General features: G+C 47.4%; 1 protein-coding gene across 1 annotated transcript in view; it reads right to left on the bottom strand.

The window, feature by feature from the left end:
- The window catches only part of LOC121047283 (sodium- and chloride-dependent glycine transporter 2-like), a 44,360-nt gene that overhangs the window by 6,664 nt on the left and 17,704 nt on the right, over positions 1-19,992 (bottom strand). Inside the window, exons 7-9 of the mRNA XM_040502402.1 lie at positions 18,264-18,376; positions 11,121-11,249; positions 324-423 (exon numbers count right to left, since the gene is read on the bottom strand). Coding sequence (XP_040358336.1) covers positions 324-423; positions 11,121-11,249; positions 18,264-18,376 — 342 coding nt within the window. The remainder of the gene's footprint in view (positions 1-323; positions 424-11,120; positions 11,250-18,263; positions 18,377-19,992) is intronic.

Genomic DNA, 19,992 nt, shown 5'->3' with positions numbered 1-19,992 from the left:
AACGACGTCACAATGATATGTGACCTCACACCACGTGGCACTTAGCGGATACATTTTCCCGCTAAATAGGGCTAACAAATTCTTCCGCCGAGTTTAGCTGGCCACGTCGGAAAAACAAACACCCTGGGATCCTTTAAAAAACACTTGGCCAATAACGGCTATCACTGTAAAAAAAATGGGAAATCTGAAACGGGTGTCACGCCACCGATGGTCCTAAGAGGCCATTGCTGGCCGTCAAACCGGTGGCATTTGGGAATTCTAAGTGTCTTCCTAAAATAAGTAGCGTCACCAATAAAACGTAAGGAAGAAAACAAAAGGCTTACCGTAACCAAATACAACCGCCAAGATTTCTGCGAGCCCGATCCACGGTAGCATCTCTCCTCCAATGAACGTATCCATCAAGGTCAGAATATAGAGCCCGCCCTGAAATCAAGAATCGTAACAGTGCCATGAATACACCGACGGCTTTATACGCAACTATGTTTGATATGCTTCCTCTTAGGCAAAATAAAAATATTGTACAAAGCAGGACAGTTTTTTTTTTGTTTTGTTTTTTTCGTTTCCCCTCCTCTATGGTCACGCCACTCCCTGCACACATAGACACCATCCTTTCTCCGGAACGTCCCGACGACTCGAATTCCTTCATTAGCGACATCATCTCTCATACCCATGTCTGTCGTCGCCTGGCTCGCCTCCGCACAGCAGAACACCAGCATCATGCGAAGGAACGTTATGACGCCCATCACCGCAACGAATACTACTCCTCAGGTGACTGCCCTCGTCGCATTTCCCATTCACCAAATCGGCAGGTGCACGGAGTTTTCCCGCTCTACCGCATCATGAAACAGACGTCACCCGTGAGCTATGCCATACAAGCGCTCACCATCCCCACCAACGGCTTCTCTCTCCAGTCAGATAATCGTCCATGTCTCCAGACTGAAGCGTTGCAATCCTCATTCCACCGGCCAGTATGGCCTTCCTCCAGGGGGAAAATAGGAAAGATGTGAGGTGTGGGCGCGACTTGGCGCTAAAGGAATCGGACCACCGAGCATGGTGGTCCGAACACTCGTGAGCCGGGCCGGCTAGCGAGGCTCGGGAGCGGGACGCGAGAAAAGGCGCAGCAGATTTGAAAATGACTCCGTTGAAATCGGTTGACCTTCCGGTGTCATCGCTGGTTCTTCTGCCCCTGCTCCTCCTGCCAACGGCTATCGGAGGCCAGGAATAAACTTTCTCGCTATATGCACAAAACGTGATTTCCGAGATTTGTGTGTCCAGTCCACAAAAAGCACCTAGATTGCTCCAGAAAAGTACTACAATACAGACAATTTCAGTATTTTAAACATGGAAGTTCAATCACGGTTATAAAATTCCTAGACGACAAAAACTCATAAAAATCAAAATACCCAAGACATATCTGAAAGTCACTTTATTGTTTAAAAAAAATGTCAACGTCGCTAAAGAATGAAGTTTGGTTTGGCAGGTACGCCATCGCCGCCCTTTTCGGCCACCAGCCGCGTTGACGAGTAGCAACCGATCCGCCCAAGGAATTTTCTGTTCATTGCCTTCGGGCTATGAAAAACGACGACTGGGATCCCTCAACCTAAAATTGTACTTTATCCTTAGACCTCAATCTCCACCCTTGCTGACTTTAACGTATTCAATGTTTGTGCGGCATTATAGGAATTGTTTAATAAGCACCGAAGACGGTAGACCACTCATCGCACATTTCGTAAAGCCTTCAGCGTAACTTAGTAACTACTGACGTCTTAAAATAGCTCGCGACATGAGAGATGTCGGGTAGTGCTCAAGCTTCCATAATTCACTCTGATATTCCTCTGACAGAGCAAATTTTTGCGATCGCGGCACTCAATCACAAAATCAAAACTGTCTTTTTTTTTTTCTTCCAAGCGCCGCTAAATGTAGCTCGGAAGGGTTCCGAATGTTCGTTAGAAACAGACTTTGCACTTTTGTTCTTCAATATCGTACATGTTTCTGTTTTTACATAACATGGAAATAAGGCTAGGGTTTTATCAATAAGTGTACAAAAAGTGCAACGGAAGCAAAGTACAAGTGAAACATAATTTACCTATACTATGTTGTTTTTTTTTTCAGCAGGGAAATTGAATTAGTGAATAATGGTCATGCCAACCATATTACCAAAGAACGTGGTGGATAAGGGATACGCCTCCCGGGGGTGCGCATCACGTGGTAGCAGCGCCACGCCTTTGCGCGGCATCTTGCTGACGTAGAGATTTCAGGGAGATGGGGTAGCTTTTGCTCGGGCGGCACAAACAGTCCCCGCCTGGCGTGGGCTCTCTTTTCAATTGGCAGTATTTGGTTCGCGTGTCTGGCAATTTTGCAGATTTCGTTCAAGAGCATACCGGCGGTGGCATCGGCATCGCCTAACTTGTTGTGGCCTGAACTGTTGCGCCTACATGTCGTCCACAACAGGCGAAGGACTTTTCGATATTCATCAATGCCGTCCTCAATGCACGCCTCATACAACTTGTTTTGAAAGCACCTTCTTTGTGTTGCATCCGCCGATTCAAGAAGCATCCTTTTTCATTTTTTGGCAGGAATCAATTCGTCGCATTTTGCGCCTAACAACGCAGCTGCCTCAGTCGCGTATCGCCGGCTTATGTGCGCCTCCCTTTTTCTCACGTGACATTGTAATGTCACGTGACGTGATGTCACGCGGGACCATGACGTGATGTGGCACCGTGACGTCACATGACACTGTTGCAGATGACACTGTGATGTCACGGTGGCACATCGTCACGTCAACGTCGCGTAACACCGTGACGCCCCGTGACATCGTAGCTTTGCGTGGCTCTATGACGTCACCTGGTACCAGAACGTCACGTGATACCGTGACGTCACGCTATGAGATGATTACGTCACTTGAAACCGTCGTGACATGTAATTAAGTAGTGGCGCCTCGAGACAATAAGTCCCGTGGCACTATGACTTCACGTGTCCATATCACGCCAACACAACCTAAAATACTAAAGACCCGCGCACCAGAATTTTTGCGCTATTAGAGCGAAATCAAGCGCACACGAAGATTGTGCACGAGCGCTACATGAGCGTTCGGTTTGGTCTCATGCCCAAACAAATTTTGTGGAGGTAGAGGAAGCGGTTAGAAGCCTTGATTTTTCTAAAGTTGTGTTGGTCGGGCTACCCTGCAGCGCAGCTCAGAACACGCTGTACATCCTGTATATCTGAAACTTTATCAGCAAGATTAAGGTGCACACATATCTTTTGTTGTACTTGGCTCAACCATGCAATGCGCCTTGCCTGTCTCATTCCTCATTCTGTTCGACCTTTGAGTAGTTTTATTTTGTTTTGTCGGGCGACGTTAAGACAACATTCCGAGAAAACTGAGCTGCAGCATAAAGTGCTGTGTTTCACCTTGACGTGAACCATACTGTTTCTTCGTTTATGCAGAAAACATCGAGATATGTAGTTGAATCCAAGATATTATATATATGTGCAAAAATGCTATCTCATCAAGACATAAGGACTTTTATGAAACGCCAAAAGCATATCTTCTTCCTCTGAAAACAAAATCCGGTAAAGGCCCTGTCACACTGAGGCAACACGAAGGCAACCGCAACACAAGACGTTGTCCAACAGTCGGGCAACTTGTTTCTCGCTCCCCGTGTCGTCCGAGAAACCTGCCACATCGCGGCAAGGGCGGCACAACAATGACGACAACTAGAATGTTGCCTCTTTATGACAGCTTTTGTCAACAAAAACAGCAGCAACTTCTGTCGGACAACGTGTGTTGCCCTGATCGCTGGCTGAGCAAATTTCGGGACGGCAACACGACAACACAGATAGCGTCGATGATAATGCTATAGTTCCTTATCAGTAACGTCTTACTCAAATAAAGGCTTGGAAAATATTATTGAACAATAATTAAGGCTGGCGTACATCTGAAATATTTTGATGAATGTTTTTACTACGTAATTACAGAAAGCGATTCTCAAAATGGTCACAGCTACGGTCGTGAACGTTGAAACTGCTGTTGAAATTATAACTGCCAAAGCCAGCTCACTCTATACTGATAGTGAAATAATATTCTATGCCTGTTCACCCGCTGATAAATTATAATAAAATAATCCAGAAGGAGCAAAGATTTAAAAGTCGAAGCATTGCAACGACCACTCTGATCATGATCATTGATGCTTAGAACTTAGAAACAGCCACTACCAGACACCTAATTTGTTTAAAAAATACCCAGGAAGTTTTGGGGAATGAAGCGATAACATAGTAGGCGGTAGGCAAATAGACAGCGTTGAAAAATATTTATTTCATCGATTGCTATAAAGGGCGATCGTGTCGGTGTTGCAGCTTTTAAGCACTGTCAGTTCAGCTCAACACCACTTTACAAAATACGCTTTGGGAGTACTCCCGATGCTAACTCGATTTTACGGTAGAAATAGGAATTGCATGAAAAAAAGAACCGGGCAGAAACACTTCATACGGTGGCGTAAACCCCGAAAAGATATCAGCGATCTCATTTTCCTTGGTTAGGGCTAACTGCTTTTTAAGCGAGTGAAGAACATTTTGACAAAATAGAGTGTGAAAAATACTCCCCGTGTCAAGTTTTCTAATCACAATCACCGGTTGATGTCGTCCCATTGTAATCTCCGGCCCTTCAAACGAACTAGCACTTTGAAAAGTCACATTTTCAGCGACTCTGCGCCGCACACAAACGAAGGTAAACAATGAAGACGGAGGAGTGTTGTACGCGCCGTCAGCGCAGTGTGAAAGGGTGGTCGGACAACAAATCGGTCAACACGGTTGCCGGACGGCAGCAACATTTTGCCCAACTGTTGTTGCCGCGATGTGACAGGGTCGCCGGCAACGCGACTGCCTCGTGTTGCCGGATAGAGTTGTCCATATGTTGCCTTAGTGTGACAGGGCCTTAAGAACTACTTTGCGCGCCTGCGCGAAGCGCAAACGCGCGAAGTAGTTCTTAAGGCCTGAAGTTCTTAAGGCCTGCACACTCTTAAGGTCTGAAGTATGTGCAGACTTGTGCGTCTGCGCAAGTCTGCACACTCTTGTACACAATGGACCAGCAAGCAAAGGCTATATTTGCGACGTTCGACTTGTCAGCTTAACAGGGCAAATACTCCGACATTTTGAAAAACACGTTCAACGAACAGTTTGTGAAACGATGAAACGTGGTGTACGAGAGAGCGTGCTTTCATCGTGGCAACAGAAACAAGGCGAGTCGGTCGATCATCACGTCACTGGACTGCACATTGTGGCTGAGCGTTGTGCCTTCGGCGAAATGAAGCCGCGGATGATCCGAGATCAGTCCGGGGTGGGCCCTCTGGACTAGAAGTTTTTGGAATCGCCGCTGATGAGCGCTAAGGTGACTCGAGAAACGGCACTAGCCAAAACGAAGCTGAAGGAAACGTTGCGCGAAAAGCAACGCGCTTTATGATCAACCGAGTTGCCGTCCGAATCTACGCAAGGTACAGACCAAACTTCCGACGCTGTGCCCTCACTTCAAACCTCTGGGCAAGGTCTCACGAACAATCTTCTCCGTTCTGCAGTAGCGACCAGCAGCAGCGGTCAGCGTGCCTCGCGGGAAGTATAGAAGTGCATCCACTGCGATAATAATGGAGACTTCAGCCAAGCCTGCTGGAAGGAGTCGCCGCGCCACCATCAACGAAAGATACGAGCTTCGGCTGTGGAAGGAAAGAGTGAAAATATCTTTCTCAGAACTGTAGACGCGCAAGGGGCGAAAGCTTGGTACGCGCAAGTAACTATGAACGGGGTACAGGTGTCCACAAAGATTGACTAGGGCTCCAAGATGTCGGCTGCGCCATCCACTTTCCCATGCGTTCAGAACTAGAAGAAGCTGACGTAAGTTTAACGGGTACTGGCGACCAACGCCTTAATGAGCTGGGAAAGTTCAGTAGTTCAGAGTCGACATTCAATGGAAGGGAAACTTTATTTCCATACTCTGTATACGGAGTAAGCCCACTGGGTCAGGTGCTCCTTGGTTTGACGGCGATCGAACTCTTGGGGTTGTTAAATTTCGTGATGGCATTTCTGGTTATAAAGATCACTTTGACGTCATGTGTTCCGTACCATTTCAAGGTCAAAATACCAGTAATTTGTGACTTTGGAACTATTTCTAGCAAGTACACAATCCACATGGTACCCAACGCTGAACCATCGATAAGTGCAGCTCGACGGATTCCAATTCCGATACAAAATCCTGTGAAAAGCGAAATAGGAAACAAAAAATGAAGCAGATGGGAATAATCCGTCGACTTGAGGGTCTCGCGGATAGGTGCGAGGGTACAGTCCTTCTGCTGGAACCATCCGGCGTCGTAAGGATTAGTGTCGACCTTAACCGACTTGAACAAAAACCTGCTCAGAGAGAGGTTTGTCCTTCCAACAATGGACCGTGCATTAGAATTGCGTGGTAATGCGGCTGTGTTTCTAAAATATGATATAAACGCTAGGTTCCATCAAATTCAGTTATCTTAAAACTTTCGAGGAGCTAATGACATTTATCACGCCGTCAGAAAAGTATTACATTACCCGTCTTTCACTCGGAATAAACTCAGCGCCAGAGTCAAGGACGTTTAAATAGGGCAGGACCCGGAATAACGTCATGGCCAGCGACGCCGGAAAGACGAACTTAATTCCAGACTGCCTCCAAACCAATGCGCTCTCATCCAAGCTCCCATCGCTCGGTCGACTACGTTATCCTGAGACCACGTCTGATCCGTGCCTGCGGTCTGCCTCGTCTACTCGCTGTCGGGGATGGCTTTCGATACGATCGGCCCACCAAAGAAGTTTCGATGCGAACCCGCATTCCCATCACGGCGGAGAGAAACGAACACCCGCTAGAAGTAAGGCTTGTACGGCTTTCTGAACTCGCGGTGCCGTTGTCAGCGTTCGTGCGTACGACGAATTACACGCTCGCTTTCCAAAGTAGCGTTATGGCGACTCGCTCTAGACGACGCTCCTGGCGGCGTCTAGAGCGACTTCTACACACCGACTTCCTTCTGGTCAGGCAAGTGTTGGGCTCTAAACCTTACCTGTTCCACGCCAATTCAGTGGACGCCGCCATAAAAGATATTGGGCAAGCAACCGCATTGCCACGACAATTCCATGATAACACAAATGTTCGCCCCATATCTTCATCGAGGCGTTCGTTATTTGAGTTTCCTAATCACGATAAAAATTACCCCAGGCTCTTGTAAAAGATGAGCAACTTATTAGAAGAAAAAATAGAGCAAAAGGATTGTCTCAATTGCCGAGAGACTGAGGGGGAAGCTCGCAGCTACGCTTACATATGTTACACTTAGCTCCATCTATGAAGAATACAGACTCCACATCCTGCCCACTATAACCTTGTTGGCAAGAGTACATCTAAAAGCGCATGTCGGTTATCCTGGAGGGTCCTCCTGGAGTTGTGAACCTCTAGGACGACGTTTTGATATTAGGGAAAGACAAAGCCGAACATGGCGAAGGTTTAGAGGAAACCTTGGATAAGCTGGCGGAGACTAACGTAACAGGTCGAAATGTGTTTTCAGAGCAGACGAAGTAACGTTTCTGGACAGTCGCGCCAGTGCATAGGGTATGAAACCCAATCTGAAAAAGTCAGAGCTATCAGAAGCCTACGAAGTCAAACTAAGCAGAGACACAATATGCGCAAATTGAAAAAGAGACGCTGGCGTTCACATGGGCCGCTCAAACGTTCAATGAGTATCCAAGAGAGCTAGATGCGGTTTTCGAGACTGACCAAAAACGTTGGTTTCGTTGCTAGGCACTTGTGCTATAGATGTGTAACCACTTCGCGTGCAAGGGTTTGGCGTGAGGCTAATGCGTTACCGCTTTAAAATCGCGTACGTGCTGGGAAAACAGCCTATTACTGCCAATGGGTTGCAACCTGCTCCCCTAAAGGGGAGGAGCTCAGTTCCCGGCAATCTCACAGTCGCATAAATAAGTTAATTTGCTCAGGGTTGCTTGATGGGCTTGAAAATAAGACACAACATTGTCTCAAAACTAAAAGAAGATCTAGCCAAAAAGTCGAAGACGTTTACAACTCTCTGCACTGTCGAATTAGAGCGCAGCTCTTGAGGAGGAGGAGGAGGAGAGGGCGCGGAGGGGAGAGTTTGCCCCTCCTCATCATCCGCACCCTCTCCTCCTCCCTCCTCATATATTCCTCCCGTGCTGGTCGCCTTATTCCCCTCTTCTCCTCCTCCTCCCTCTTTTTCTTGTCCTCCTCCCTCCTGCTCCTCCTCCTCCATCCTCCTCCCCCTTAATCTCCCCTCCTCCTCTCCTCCCCCTCATTCCCCCTCCCCCTCTTCCCTCCCGCGTGCTGCATTATGGAAAACATCCCATAATGCAACGCGCGAGTCACCACGGTGTATTATGGGGCGTTTCCTAGAATGCACCGCGCGGTTACGCCGACGCCGACGCGTTACGGTTACGGCGACGCGGACGTGTTACGCCGACGCATCCGGCTTGAGCGGCGCCGGCGACACCGACGCCGTTCAAGCAGGAAATGGGCGCCTAAGAGCTGCGCTCTAATATCAGGATTTTAAGTCGCTACTTCGACTTTTTCAGAAGGGCTAGATAGGAAAACTTTCGATTTCATATTGTTCCTGACCTTTCTGGCAGGAGAGGGCATTGATGACCCAAGCGACGGTTTCTTGTTGAAAGTGACCCGGGTAATTGTTCCCCAAGAACTAAAAAAAGAGGTGTATTTGCGTCTACATGATGCCAACCAAAATATTGTCAGGTGTCGATCTCGGGCTCGGAAGCGCGGGTGGTGGCCAAGCTTAAGTAAGGAAGTAAAAGTGTCGATGCACAACTACCGTATTTGTGCACATGCAGTTTTGGCCACCAAAGCGCATAACCAACGATTCAAAGTGCCTCCCCCATACCCGTGACATATTTTGGCTTAAGTAAGATAAACGACTCCAACTACGCAGTCGGTTGTTACTTGTCAAAGTTTCTTGATGTTGCCCTACTCTTTTCCACTCATGTGGATATCGCAATTTAACGACTCAAAAGTATATTTTCTTGATATGGAGTGCCAGAAACTGTCATCTCCGACAACAGGTTACATTTTTTGAGCTCAGAATTTTAAGAACTCGCTCGGCATACAGTTTCCGTGACATTACTTCTAGCCTGGAGTACCCTCAAGCAAATAGCGGCTTATAAATAATGGTTCAGGCTGTCAAACGTCTTGTCCGAAAGTATAGTGTTCTCTACCTGGCTTTTTTGGCTTACAGAACAACCCCGGGTTTAGCGAAAAAGGTCCCGCGGAAATTCAGGTGGGACGACGTCTTCGGACGAGAGTGTCCATGCTCCTCAAGCAACAGTGTCAGATGCACCCTGATCTGAAAACGGTGGTGCAAAACGACTTTCAAAATGAAGAAGCAATGTAGAGGCTTCAAGAAACAACACACTGCGAAATGCCTACCTACTCTGAAAGTGGACGAGAAAGTATTGGTAAACGACAAAAATTCTGATGCAATATTCATAGCCCCAGCAGCCAAACCGAGGCTCTACTTGATGAAAACAGACTCTGCAGTAGAGCTGAAACGAAACAGGAAGGCAATTTCCGCCTTTGGGTTTTCAGGTCAAGACGAGGGTTTTTATGACTTCCCCCAGGGGAAGGACGAGGACAGCAATGATTCTCACATAAGCACAGGCAACAGTATGTAAAGCACCACCATCGCGGAGCCCCCTCCAGATGCTGCCAGGGCACCTCAAGCAACTGTAATCAGGTCAATATGAATTGTGTGAAAACCTGTCAGACTAAATCCTGATGATTGAAGTGTGATCTACTAGCGCAAAGTGTTTTAGAGTGGAGCTGTTAAGCGCTAGGTTCCCCAGGATCGTGTCCATGTATGTTGACAAAGACCTACCTCGACAATCTATAAGCGACGGCTGCAGGCACACAACCAGTATTGTTTCCGCCGTCGCTGGTAGATGGCGCCAACCTTTCCAGCTGTAGTACAAGAATGGATAGTTGGGCGCGTTGGTGGGAATCCATGGCAGGAAACAGCGCGAAAAACAGACGACGAGGAAGAAGAAGCACACAGTGTATCGAGTACAGCTCCGCTGGTCTTCCTTCTTCAGGAGAGTGGAAAGGCTGAACTTTTTTTTTTAGCTTTGCCATTTTGCTTTTGTGATGTGCTGTGATGTACTGATGTGAGGTATGAAAAGTTGTATAAAAATTCCCATTAAGAATGTTTTTTTAAGAAAAAGAAAATAGAGCTGGCGGCGATTTTCTAATGAGCCAAGAGTCTTGCTGCGGGCGGAAGACACTTGGGCGCAGCTGATAAAAGCGTAAGCTACGAGGCTCTTTGATCTGGGAGCCCTAACTGCCTGCGTCATCATTTCATCTGCTGCAAATACAGTCCCCGAACCCCCCCCCCCCCCCCAATCCCACAGGCTTCGCGATTATGAAGAGAAATAGAAGCCAGATGGACGCAAGGCGTATTTTTTCCCATCCTCAGAGAGCCAGGAGGACCAGTGACACACGCCATGTTCTCGATCAACAGAGTGCTCAGACTGCTCGGTTACAAGCTCGACCACAAGCTGGGAAAATTCGGGGTCCGCTTTCGCGAAGACCGCCGTACGGCCAACACCGGCACAAACTCCTGGAGCCCCACCACGGGGGGTGCTGAACTCCCTACGTCGTAAGATATTTGGCCTGCTCATCCGCAAGCCGGGCAAGCAGGGACCCCTCGCCAGGCGCTCTAGACCGGCCTGCTAGGAGTCGGCAGCCCATGGCGGCCCATGAAGCCCACCGTTTCAAAGACCGCTGCTATGCCTAAGGCTTTTCGCCCTCTTCAACCGCAAGATAAATCACTCACCCTCGTTCACAAGCTTCATTTAAACTACCATCACCATCCTTTTAATCCTTCTCTACAATGCCATCTCATCATCGTTGGACGCGGCCCCGCGGGCTTTTACAGTATAGACTACTCGTCTTTTTGCTGCGCCGCAGCTTTCCTGAGCCGAAATAAACATTTATCAAGTTATCTACCTATCTATTTGCTCTAAAGCAGAAACAAATACAGACCTTCCAGCAGCGTCAATTTAGCTGGATAGTTTCCACTTACCTGGGTGGCCATCGGCATTCCGCAGATGCACATCCCAAGGCAGACCAGAAAATAGACAAGGGAAGGATGCTTTCGGAGAATTGGGAATTCGTCCTTGAAGGGTGTGACCACGCACTCCACAGACGAGAACTGGTGAGAAAAACCAAGCAAGATCGCAAGTTGACAGCGAAAGTGTACATGCATTCACTTAACTCTTATTTCCAACGAAGCTTTTAACCTGTGATCGTGTGTAAGCCCCAGTATCCCATCCGCTCGTCCGATACATCGCCGTATCTCAATATATCGCATAACGTTTTTGTCACGTGATGCGCGCTAGGGGGAGAAGTTCCCAGTATTTCTGCCGTGCGTAAACGCCACTCTTAGCGTCAGGACAGTACAGTAAAGAATTAATATTAAGAAAAAAAACCTTTGATTTTACGTATGAAGTACGAATTACGCAGAATGCGGACTTAACGGGGCGATAAAGAGGACTCTACGATCTTCTGTTCTTGGTCACAACTGATTCTATGGGCCCTCAGAATTCTAAAAGTCCAAAAATTACGGGGGATCGGTGGCCGAGTGGTCTAGCGCACACCAGCTCGGAGCACGTGGAGCGAAAGCTCGCGCTGCAGAACCCAGGGATCCTGGGATCGAGCCCCACCCCTGCCCGTTTCGATCTGGATGAGCATCGTACCGGCGTGCGGTCGTGTATCACTACTGCGTGATGCACCTTAAAGACCCCAGGCTAGCGGTTGTACCGCACTGGCTAAATTTCTCATCTACAGCTGGGAGACTCGTCACCCCTGTGAGGCAGACCAAGTTCTAGGCTGTATAAACATACACACAACCCAATTTTTTTCCAAAAATTACAATCACGATTTACATTTATAAATGTGATGAAAGGTCGGGACACACCCCTTTCTGAGTGGATTTTTCCGCTCAGGAAAGGCGGGGCTTAGCCTAGCAGCTTTGTCAGCGCGGTGACGATGGGCGCTCGTCGGCCAATCGCAAGCCGCTTTTCAATCGCAAGCTGCCTTTCCGAGGGAAGTGGCTTGCGATTGACCGACGAGTGCCCATCGTTTGCGCGCTGTTGGGCCCCCGCCTTTCCTGGACGAAAAAAGAGGCTCAGAAAGTTGTGTGTCGTGACCTCTCATTACGTTTTTAGCAAGAAAATCGGCGTCGCGTGATTGTAATTTTTTACAATTTTTAGTATGCTTAGGGCGCGTAGAATCCGTTACGACCAAGAACAGAAAATCGCAGAACCCTTTTAAATGCCCCTTCAAGGGGGATCACCTCGTAATATTTTCGTGGCGCAGTTAATCGACGGTCGTTGAGTCGCAGGACATATCTTGCGTTGTGGTGTAGTGTAACACTATTACGTCATATGACGTACCCAGTGGTCATCGCAGTAACGTCGCGGTACTGTCGCCAAAGATGAATGACCCAAAAGAGCAAAGTTCCAAAAGAATTACAAAGTTTTAATGGCGCTGTATCCCAACGTTCTCTATAATGGGTGCCTGGGTTGGCAGACCAACTTGCAGGCTCTGCCGTTACACCCCCCCCCCCCCCTATCGTAGGATAAGGTTGAATTAATAGTCGCGGCTGTTACTGTAAAGCTTCCTCATACGTAAGCTTCTGAGGCCGACGCCGAAAGCACTGTGATGTCCCTCCAGCAGACTCCAACGGAAGTACAGTCACTCTCATTGTGGGTGGAGATGCCAAACTTATTCCAGCAGGTTGGTTTGGCCGTGACGGAGAAGATGCCGGCGTCAAGGATGTGTGCTGATGAACCTCTTCTTGGTCTGGACCACAACTTTTCAGCTCTTCTGTGTTGAAGTCGAACGGGTTAGGAAGAAGGCTCTTTAGCCTCCTTCGTAGCGTTTGGCCCCCTCCCCTTTTAGTGATGATCCGGTAGGAACTAGGGGCAACCCTGTCGTCGTCCAGCCTATCGTCGTCCAGTTTTCCCACCTGAGACAGATCACCCTCCCTGGATTTAATTGCTGAAGTGGTCTACCCCCCCCCCCCCGCAAACAACTCTGTTGACGCTTGTGCACTGGTTTCGGAACGTGTTCAGTGAAGTCGGGTAGGCGCGACCTGATTATTCTCCCCATCAAAAGTTCACTTGGCCATCATTCAGCGGTGAAGACCCGTAGTTCAGAACACCTAGTCTGTAGTCTCCCTGTGCATGAGCGAACTTCATTGTGATCCTCTCGCGATCTGTACGCCTTTCTCGGCTAGGCCGCTCGACTGCGGCCTAGCCACGGCATGAAAGTCATATCTGAGTGCGGAAGTCATAAAATTCGTTTGAACTGAACTAGGTTTCGTTGTCGGTACACACATCCATCGGTAATCTATAATTGTAAAGATCGCAGATAATTCTTTGACCATTGCATATCTCGTGGTGTCTGTGGTCTGCTCGACCTCCGGTAAATTAGAGTACGCATCAAAAACTACTAGGTATGTGGGCCTACCATACTAAAATAAGTCCACACCAAAGCGCACCCATGGGCAAACTGGCACTGCTCTCATCGACAGTGGAGAAGCTGCTTGCCGGTATGCATGATGCTTGCATGTTAAATAGTTATTGACTGTTTGTGCAATATCCGATCACATTCCAGGCCCGATCATTAAGGGTTGAGTTTTTTATTTGCATTTGTTGGTTCCAAAATGACCGTCATGCGACCTCGCAAGCATCTCTCTTCTGAGACTCTTTGGGATAACTACCTTGAGTCCCTTAACACGCATTCCCTGAACAACTGACATTTCTTTGGCGCACGACCTGTTGGGGCATGACTGAGGCAACGGCCGTTGTTCGTGAAGGCAGCTGATTGCTCCTGCCAAAACAGTGTCCTCGGCTGTCGAAGCTGCAAGCTTGCTCACTGTGTAATTGCTAACCAGGTTTGAGAGTTTTGCGACTGCCTGTACTTCGCCATCATGTTCCTCGGCAAGTTCCTCAGCAAGCACGCCCTGAGCATCGGTTATGTGTACCTTGGGACCGGAGCATGCGATAACACGTCTGCGAATGTTAGCTGCTTGCCCCGAACTAATTGAAACTTGTAGTCCCACCTCATTAATTTGAGAGAAAAAAACGCTGCAGGCCAGGGGGCATGGTACCTACATTCTTTTTGGAGATGGTAATAAGGTGTTGATGATCAGTCTCCAAAATTATGTTCCGTCCATATATGAAATCATGAAACCACCCACAGCTTAGTGTGCCCGCCCAGTGCCTCCATTTTAGTTTGAAAGTATCGAGATTCGCATTTTGTCAGCATTCTTGACCGATAAACCACGGGCATCCACTCTGTCTCATGACGCTAGAAGAGAGCTGCACCCAGGCTATAGCTGGAGACAGCAGTGGACACTTTTGGCTCCAGCGCCTGATTGTAGAATGCAAGGACGGGTGCTGGGGTTAACCAGTTATTGAGATTGTGCCACCCATTGTCGTAACTTAGGGTCCACTTAAACACAGAGCTCGTCTTTAGTAGGTTCCACAGAAGGGTGGTTCGATCCTAAAACCGAGGAAGATATTTGCTGAAATATGTGAAAACATCAAGCATGCTTTGAAGGTCCTTTGCATTTCTGGGCACTGCCATGTTTACTACGCTGCATGTTCACCAACTTCTGATCGGGCTGAATGCCTAGCGCGCTAATCATGTTTTCTAGAAAAACCACCTTTCTCTTACCGAATCTTTATTTCTCCACTTTCAAGGTAAGTCATGGCCGAAGGGCAGCCTGTAGAGCTGTATGGAGCTGTGTCCCACGCTCGGTTTCAGTGGCTCCCAGATGATTATGTCATAGATGTACACTGACACCTGGCAAGTCTTAAAAAATCTATATCCTTTTCTTGTGGAAAACCTCAAGTGCCGCGGCAAGTCCGAACGGTAGTCGTATGTGACGATAGCGCCCATAGGGCGTGTTAAATGTGTGATTCTTTGAGACAATGTAGACTGACGAGCCTGTTGGTTAAGTTTGAAAAACAAAAACACAATAAAAATAAAACACAGGTGGTAATATAAAGTGTATGTGATTCCACCGGTGTCTTATTCTTTCGGTGTTCCTCAAATCTTTGGGTTTTATCACCGAGATCAATTTTGTGAAACACCGAGGGGGCATCTGGCCGTGAAAGGTCTGTTGTATTGTTCTTGTGTGCCTCAATGTCATCTCGTTTGGGCATCCTGTAGTCCTCTCTCTTAAGACACTCGTTTATATATGGTGGGTCCATGCAAACTTTGATCTTGCCATCTTTTTTTGCGGACAGTGGCCAGTGAGCTTACACAGTCACTTGGTTTGCTCATTCTGAGAACGTTCCCGGCGGCTCCGACTCTGTCCAGCACCTGCCTCAGCATCTGTGGTACTCTTCGTTCCGGCTTGATCGAAAGCTGGTAACCGTCCTTGAGGACCATCTTTTATGGCTTGTTCATGGAGCCGAGATCCTTTAAGAGCTGGGAAATCTCCGAAACAACCTTTTACTCACCGGCTGAGGTTTCAGTGACTCTGTCCACAGGGCTCACGAGACAGAATGTTTCGCTTGCTCGAAGGCTCAAAAGTTCCTGCCGAGCTTTCTTTACGACGAAGAATTCAAGCATTGCCCTTTTTTGCTTATATTCTACGGGAAGAGACACAGTTCCTAGGTGACGGATCTGGTGGCCGATATAGCTTCTAAGGATGGCTTTGCCCGCTTGCGTCTGTTCCTTCTTGTTAAGCTTTTTGAACACACAGTGCGGCAAGATGTTCGCCTGCGCTCCAAAATCCACCTTGAGTCTCATCGTCTGGTTAGCGACTGACGTCTCCACCAGAGGGTCGGCCTTGTCTCCCGTTACCGCCGGCACTCCCAGCACGGTAAAGTCGTCATGGTCGCACGTAATGTCACCGGTTGCCCTACGATCGGCGAGTTCGTGGTACTGTGACCTACAGCACGCGGCCCAGTCATTTTTCTTGTTGCACTTTGATTAGACTAGAGTGCCTTAATGCACTTATATTCAGTGCGACGACATTCATTGTATAGTACCCCATGCCGACAACACGCGCTTACATAAGAAATAAAACAAAAACCGCCCCCCCCCCCCCCCAAAAAAAAAGAAATGGAAAGAAAAGAAGTTGTTGTAGCACAGTTATAGCCAAGAGCGCATTCAGGGAGACAATTTTTTATGCACTTCAGAAGGTAAAAGAAAATTAAGCGTTCATGACAAAACGCTCAGATGTCATCACTCTAAGCAAAGCACACATAAAGGCACCCCAGAGCAGACCTGTCCGTACGCGGGGCGGCGCCTTTGCTCGTGCTGCAGATTGCACCTGGTACATTTTTGGGCTTTAGAATCTCTCTGTAGTGTCGAAACTGGCTCGAAGATGCGCTGCGGTGCTTCCTAGGGCTTTTTCTGTGCTTGCTTTAGTTTAGTCGTTTTGTAGAAAGTGCACTACTTTTTCCAGGGTCTAAGTCTTCTTCTTGAAGCATGCGCTTTTGTAGATTTATGTAGACGCTGTCGTACACAATCTGGTCGCGCACGATAAAGGTCAGCGAGGCTGGCAAGGTTGCACTACTGAACATTCAGATGCAGGTCCCGAAAGTATAGTTCCCAAAAGGCTCATTCTCTTTCTTCATCTTGGATCGAAAGATGTAGCGTTCATATGTCTCGCGGTAGCGAGGCGTTCTGTAGCTTTCGAATTTCTGGAGGGTAACGTGGTGGGTGCACTAGAAGGCGTTAAATACTTCCAGGACGTCTGGTCCTGCAACGTGTAAGAGTGTTGCCACCTTCCGTTTCGCCGAGCGGGGTTTCTCTGGTTGCATGGCTACCAGGAAGAGCTCCATTTGCTGACATACTTTTTCCCAGTTCTTTGGGAGGTTTCCAGCCAGTTGGAGTCCTTTTGAAGCCTTGAATCCTTCCATCCTTCCGTAGAGGGCGTTGTGGCTTATGTCGGGGCTGCTCCAGTCAACAGTATCGTTTTTATGCCATGTAATGCCGCAAGAAATGAGAGACTCAGACGAGTAACGTTCCAAGCAAATGCTGAACGCTTAATGGCACCTCCGGGGGCCGTACCCCAACTTGCGATATAATGGGTGACTGTGTCGCCAGATAAACTTGCGGGCTCTGCCGTTGCAAGTGTCAAGTGATAACACGTAACGAAGCCACGTCAATGTCACATGACACAGTGACGTTGCGTCACGAGACAACTAGCCCATACTTTCGCCGAACCCACGTCCCACGTTTGCACTAACCAACTGATCGTCGTTCGCCCGTGTTATCCCGTTTCCGCTAAAAGTCTTAAAGACGCCTTAGACCTTGAAACGAGTCCATAAATATCCTTGCTTTAAAATTGCTTTTACTGCTTCAAATATTTGATCTATACTTGGAGACAAGTTTTCTTGTCAATTTAGTCAAAACTATGGGTAGTCGGGCGTTCGTGAATAATGAGCGCCGGTCACGGCTGTTCTTGCGGGGTGTTCACTTCTTCGTAAATGCCGGAAAAGATTCTTCCCGAGTATAATATCACTGGCTATACAGCGTGTATCCTAACGCATCGATCCCACTTTTAACGGTTCGCATGAAATGGGTTGTTAATGTATTGCGCTAAGATTTACTACAGAGGTGCCCGAAGGTAGTAAAACTTTTTCACAAAAATTGTGGAAAAATTGGCTCACCGAAGTAATTCACAAAAAAAACTTTTCCTTTTACGTCGCATGCACAATATTATTTTTTGTCACTGTGGCGCGAATGGGGGTGAAATGAAGTGAAAACTAAGTAAGCCGATTGTATTTTTTTCCAGTTCACCAATTGTTTAGTCGCAATAAACGCAAGAACAGCCAGAATAGCCAGAATATATTTTTTCTTAATGTTTAAGAAAAATAATGCATTAATATTTGTCCGCAGACAAAACCAGTTTTTGTTTTCTTTCTTATGACTTCAGAGGTCTAATGTAATAATATTCTTAATTAATTATGTGCTACCTTCGGGCACCTCGGTAGTAAATTTCAACGCGATAGAAACCGATTTTTTGCGGACTGTCCAAAGTAGGATCGAACCGTTAGTGTACACGATTTAATTAGTGACGGGTTAAGGATTCACAAATCTCGGTGGAAGGCAACGAGCGCGTGCTGGAGGGGGAGCGTCTACTAAATTCCTAGCAATTTTTAGCCGGTCACCGAGTGCAAGAACCCACGCCACCCACCTCGGTGTCAATGGCGAGGAAAAAGAGCATGGCAAAAAAGGCGGCCGACCAGAAGTGTGGATACGGAATCATGCTGAGCGCTTGCGGGTACGCGATGAACGCAAGCCCGATTCCTGCAACAGTGAAAAGAAGGAGAAAACAGTTTATGTGCGGCACTATGTTTAATCAGCAAGTAAGCTGAAAGGGCGCATCGCTTTAGAAGATTAGCTGGAGCACGTTCTCAGGGGGCGAACGATTTATGTTGCACATCGACGTCCTTGCTCTAGTGTCCAAAATAACGTCGTGTGGATTTGTTCGCACTATGAGTTTGACTGTGATCGACTGCGCTTCCAGCATTTATGACATCTTACAATGATGGATGAACGGATTCATGAGATTGAACTTATTGAATCGGGCGGCGGCTTGCGCCACCTATCGGTAGCTCTGAAAGAGTTCCAATCTGTGTATACATTACTAATAATTCTTTCACAATAAGCTTAAATGTTACAAGAAGCCATTTCTCGTAGGTAGTGCGTAGGTTTGATCTAAAAAATTCTACAAAGCCTTGAGTTTATTTATACGCAGGTTGGAAGGGTTCGAGGGCTGCCTGACAGATGGCGCCACTGCGCCAGTGTGTCCGCCAGTGTGTCCTCTAGTGTTCGCTGGTGGTAAGCTGTCGTAAGCGGTCGTAGCGGAGCTGATCGCAGTCAAATGCAGATATGGCAAATAGCCCTTAGATGCCTCATAACTGCGGTGGTATGTCGTGAACAGAAGTCGGACTTGGTATAGTATGACGGCTGCAAACGTCTCAAACGGACTAGTTGGATACTGGGAAACGTGAACACTTTCAAATAGACGGCCACCGCATGCGGGCTTCTTTCAAATGCTTGCACATTGTTTTGTTAAAACAAACAGCTTGTCCCTAAGTTCAGTCAGCCGACGACTGTACCTGATCAGTATTCACAGCAATGAGAGCGCTGTCTGATAATTCGCTAACGTGACTTATTAGAGAGTTTTAATAGACCGTATTCTAGACCTACGCTTTCTAAGTGGAAGCTCGTGTGGTCACTTTGAAGCATGGACGGAGCAGGCGCCCGCTGGGCACGCTGTCCGCAGCGTGCGGTAGACTAAGAGTAGTAACTTTATGCTTATTACTTGATGCCACAACCTCAATGGTTTACGGAGCGACAACAAAATGTTCGGAACTCGATACGCCCTGTGCTTGTTCAGTTCACCGGATCACACACCTTTAAAATGTTTACAGAGTTTACATGTTTACAGATTTCCACAGCCCAGCACTAGCGTGTTTGTGTCCTCCAAACGCGAGCAAAATGGGAGCCATACGCTGTATTTTTGAAGATGGCGCCTCCGAGAAGCTTTTTTTTATTGAGACTGTCTATACTCAGTGACACCTCGAGAAACGCCCGGCGGGATTCACGCTTCTAACGTCGTAAAATTGTTCTTCCGTGTTCTTATCGGCGAATGCCACGCTGTCATTGAGGCGGAATCGAACTTGTATTTTTCTGCACTTTCACGGACTAGGGTTGCGAACGAACATGGCAAAATGCGTATATTTATTAATAACCCAATTCAGCTTCAGGTTTTGGGACAGTTTGACACACTTGTCGCAATGGTGTAATCTCTAAATTAAAACAGTTTATATATATATATATATATATATATATATATATATATATATATATATATATATATATATATATAGAAAGCGTCGGTTATTAAGGTAATACTT

The sequence above is a fragment of the Ixodes scapularis genome, unplaced genomic scaffold (assembly GCF_016920785.2).
Source record: "Ixodes scapularis isolate PalLabHiFi unplaced genomic scaffold, ASM1692078v2 PGA_scaffold8__174_contigs__length_109621045, whole genome shotgun sequence".
NCBI classification, from domain to species: domain Eukaryota; kingdom Metazoa; phylum Arthropoda; class Arachnida; order Ixodida; family Ixodidae; genus Ixodes; species Ixodes scapularis.
Note: the sequence above shows the minus strand (reverse complement) of the source record. Positions and strands in the feature narration are given on the sequence as shown.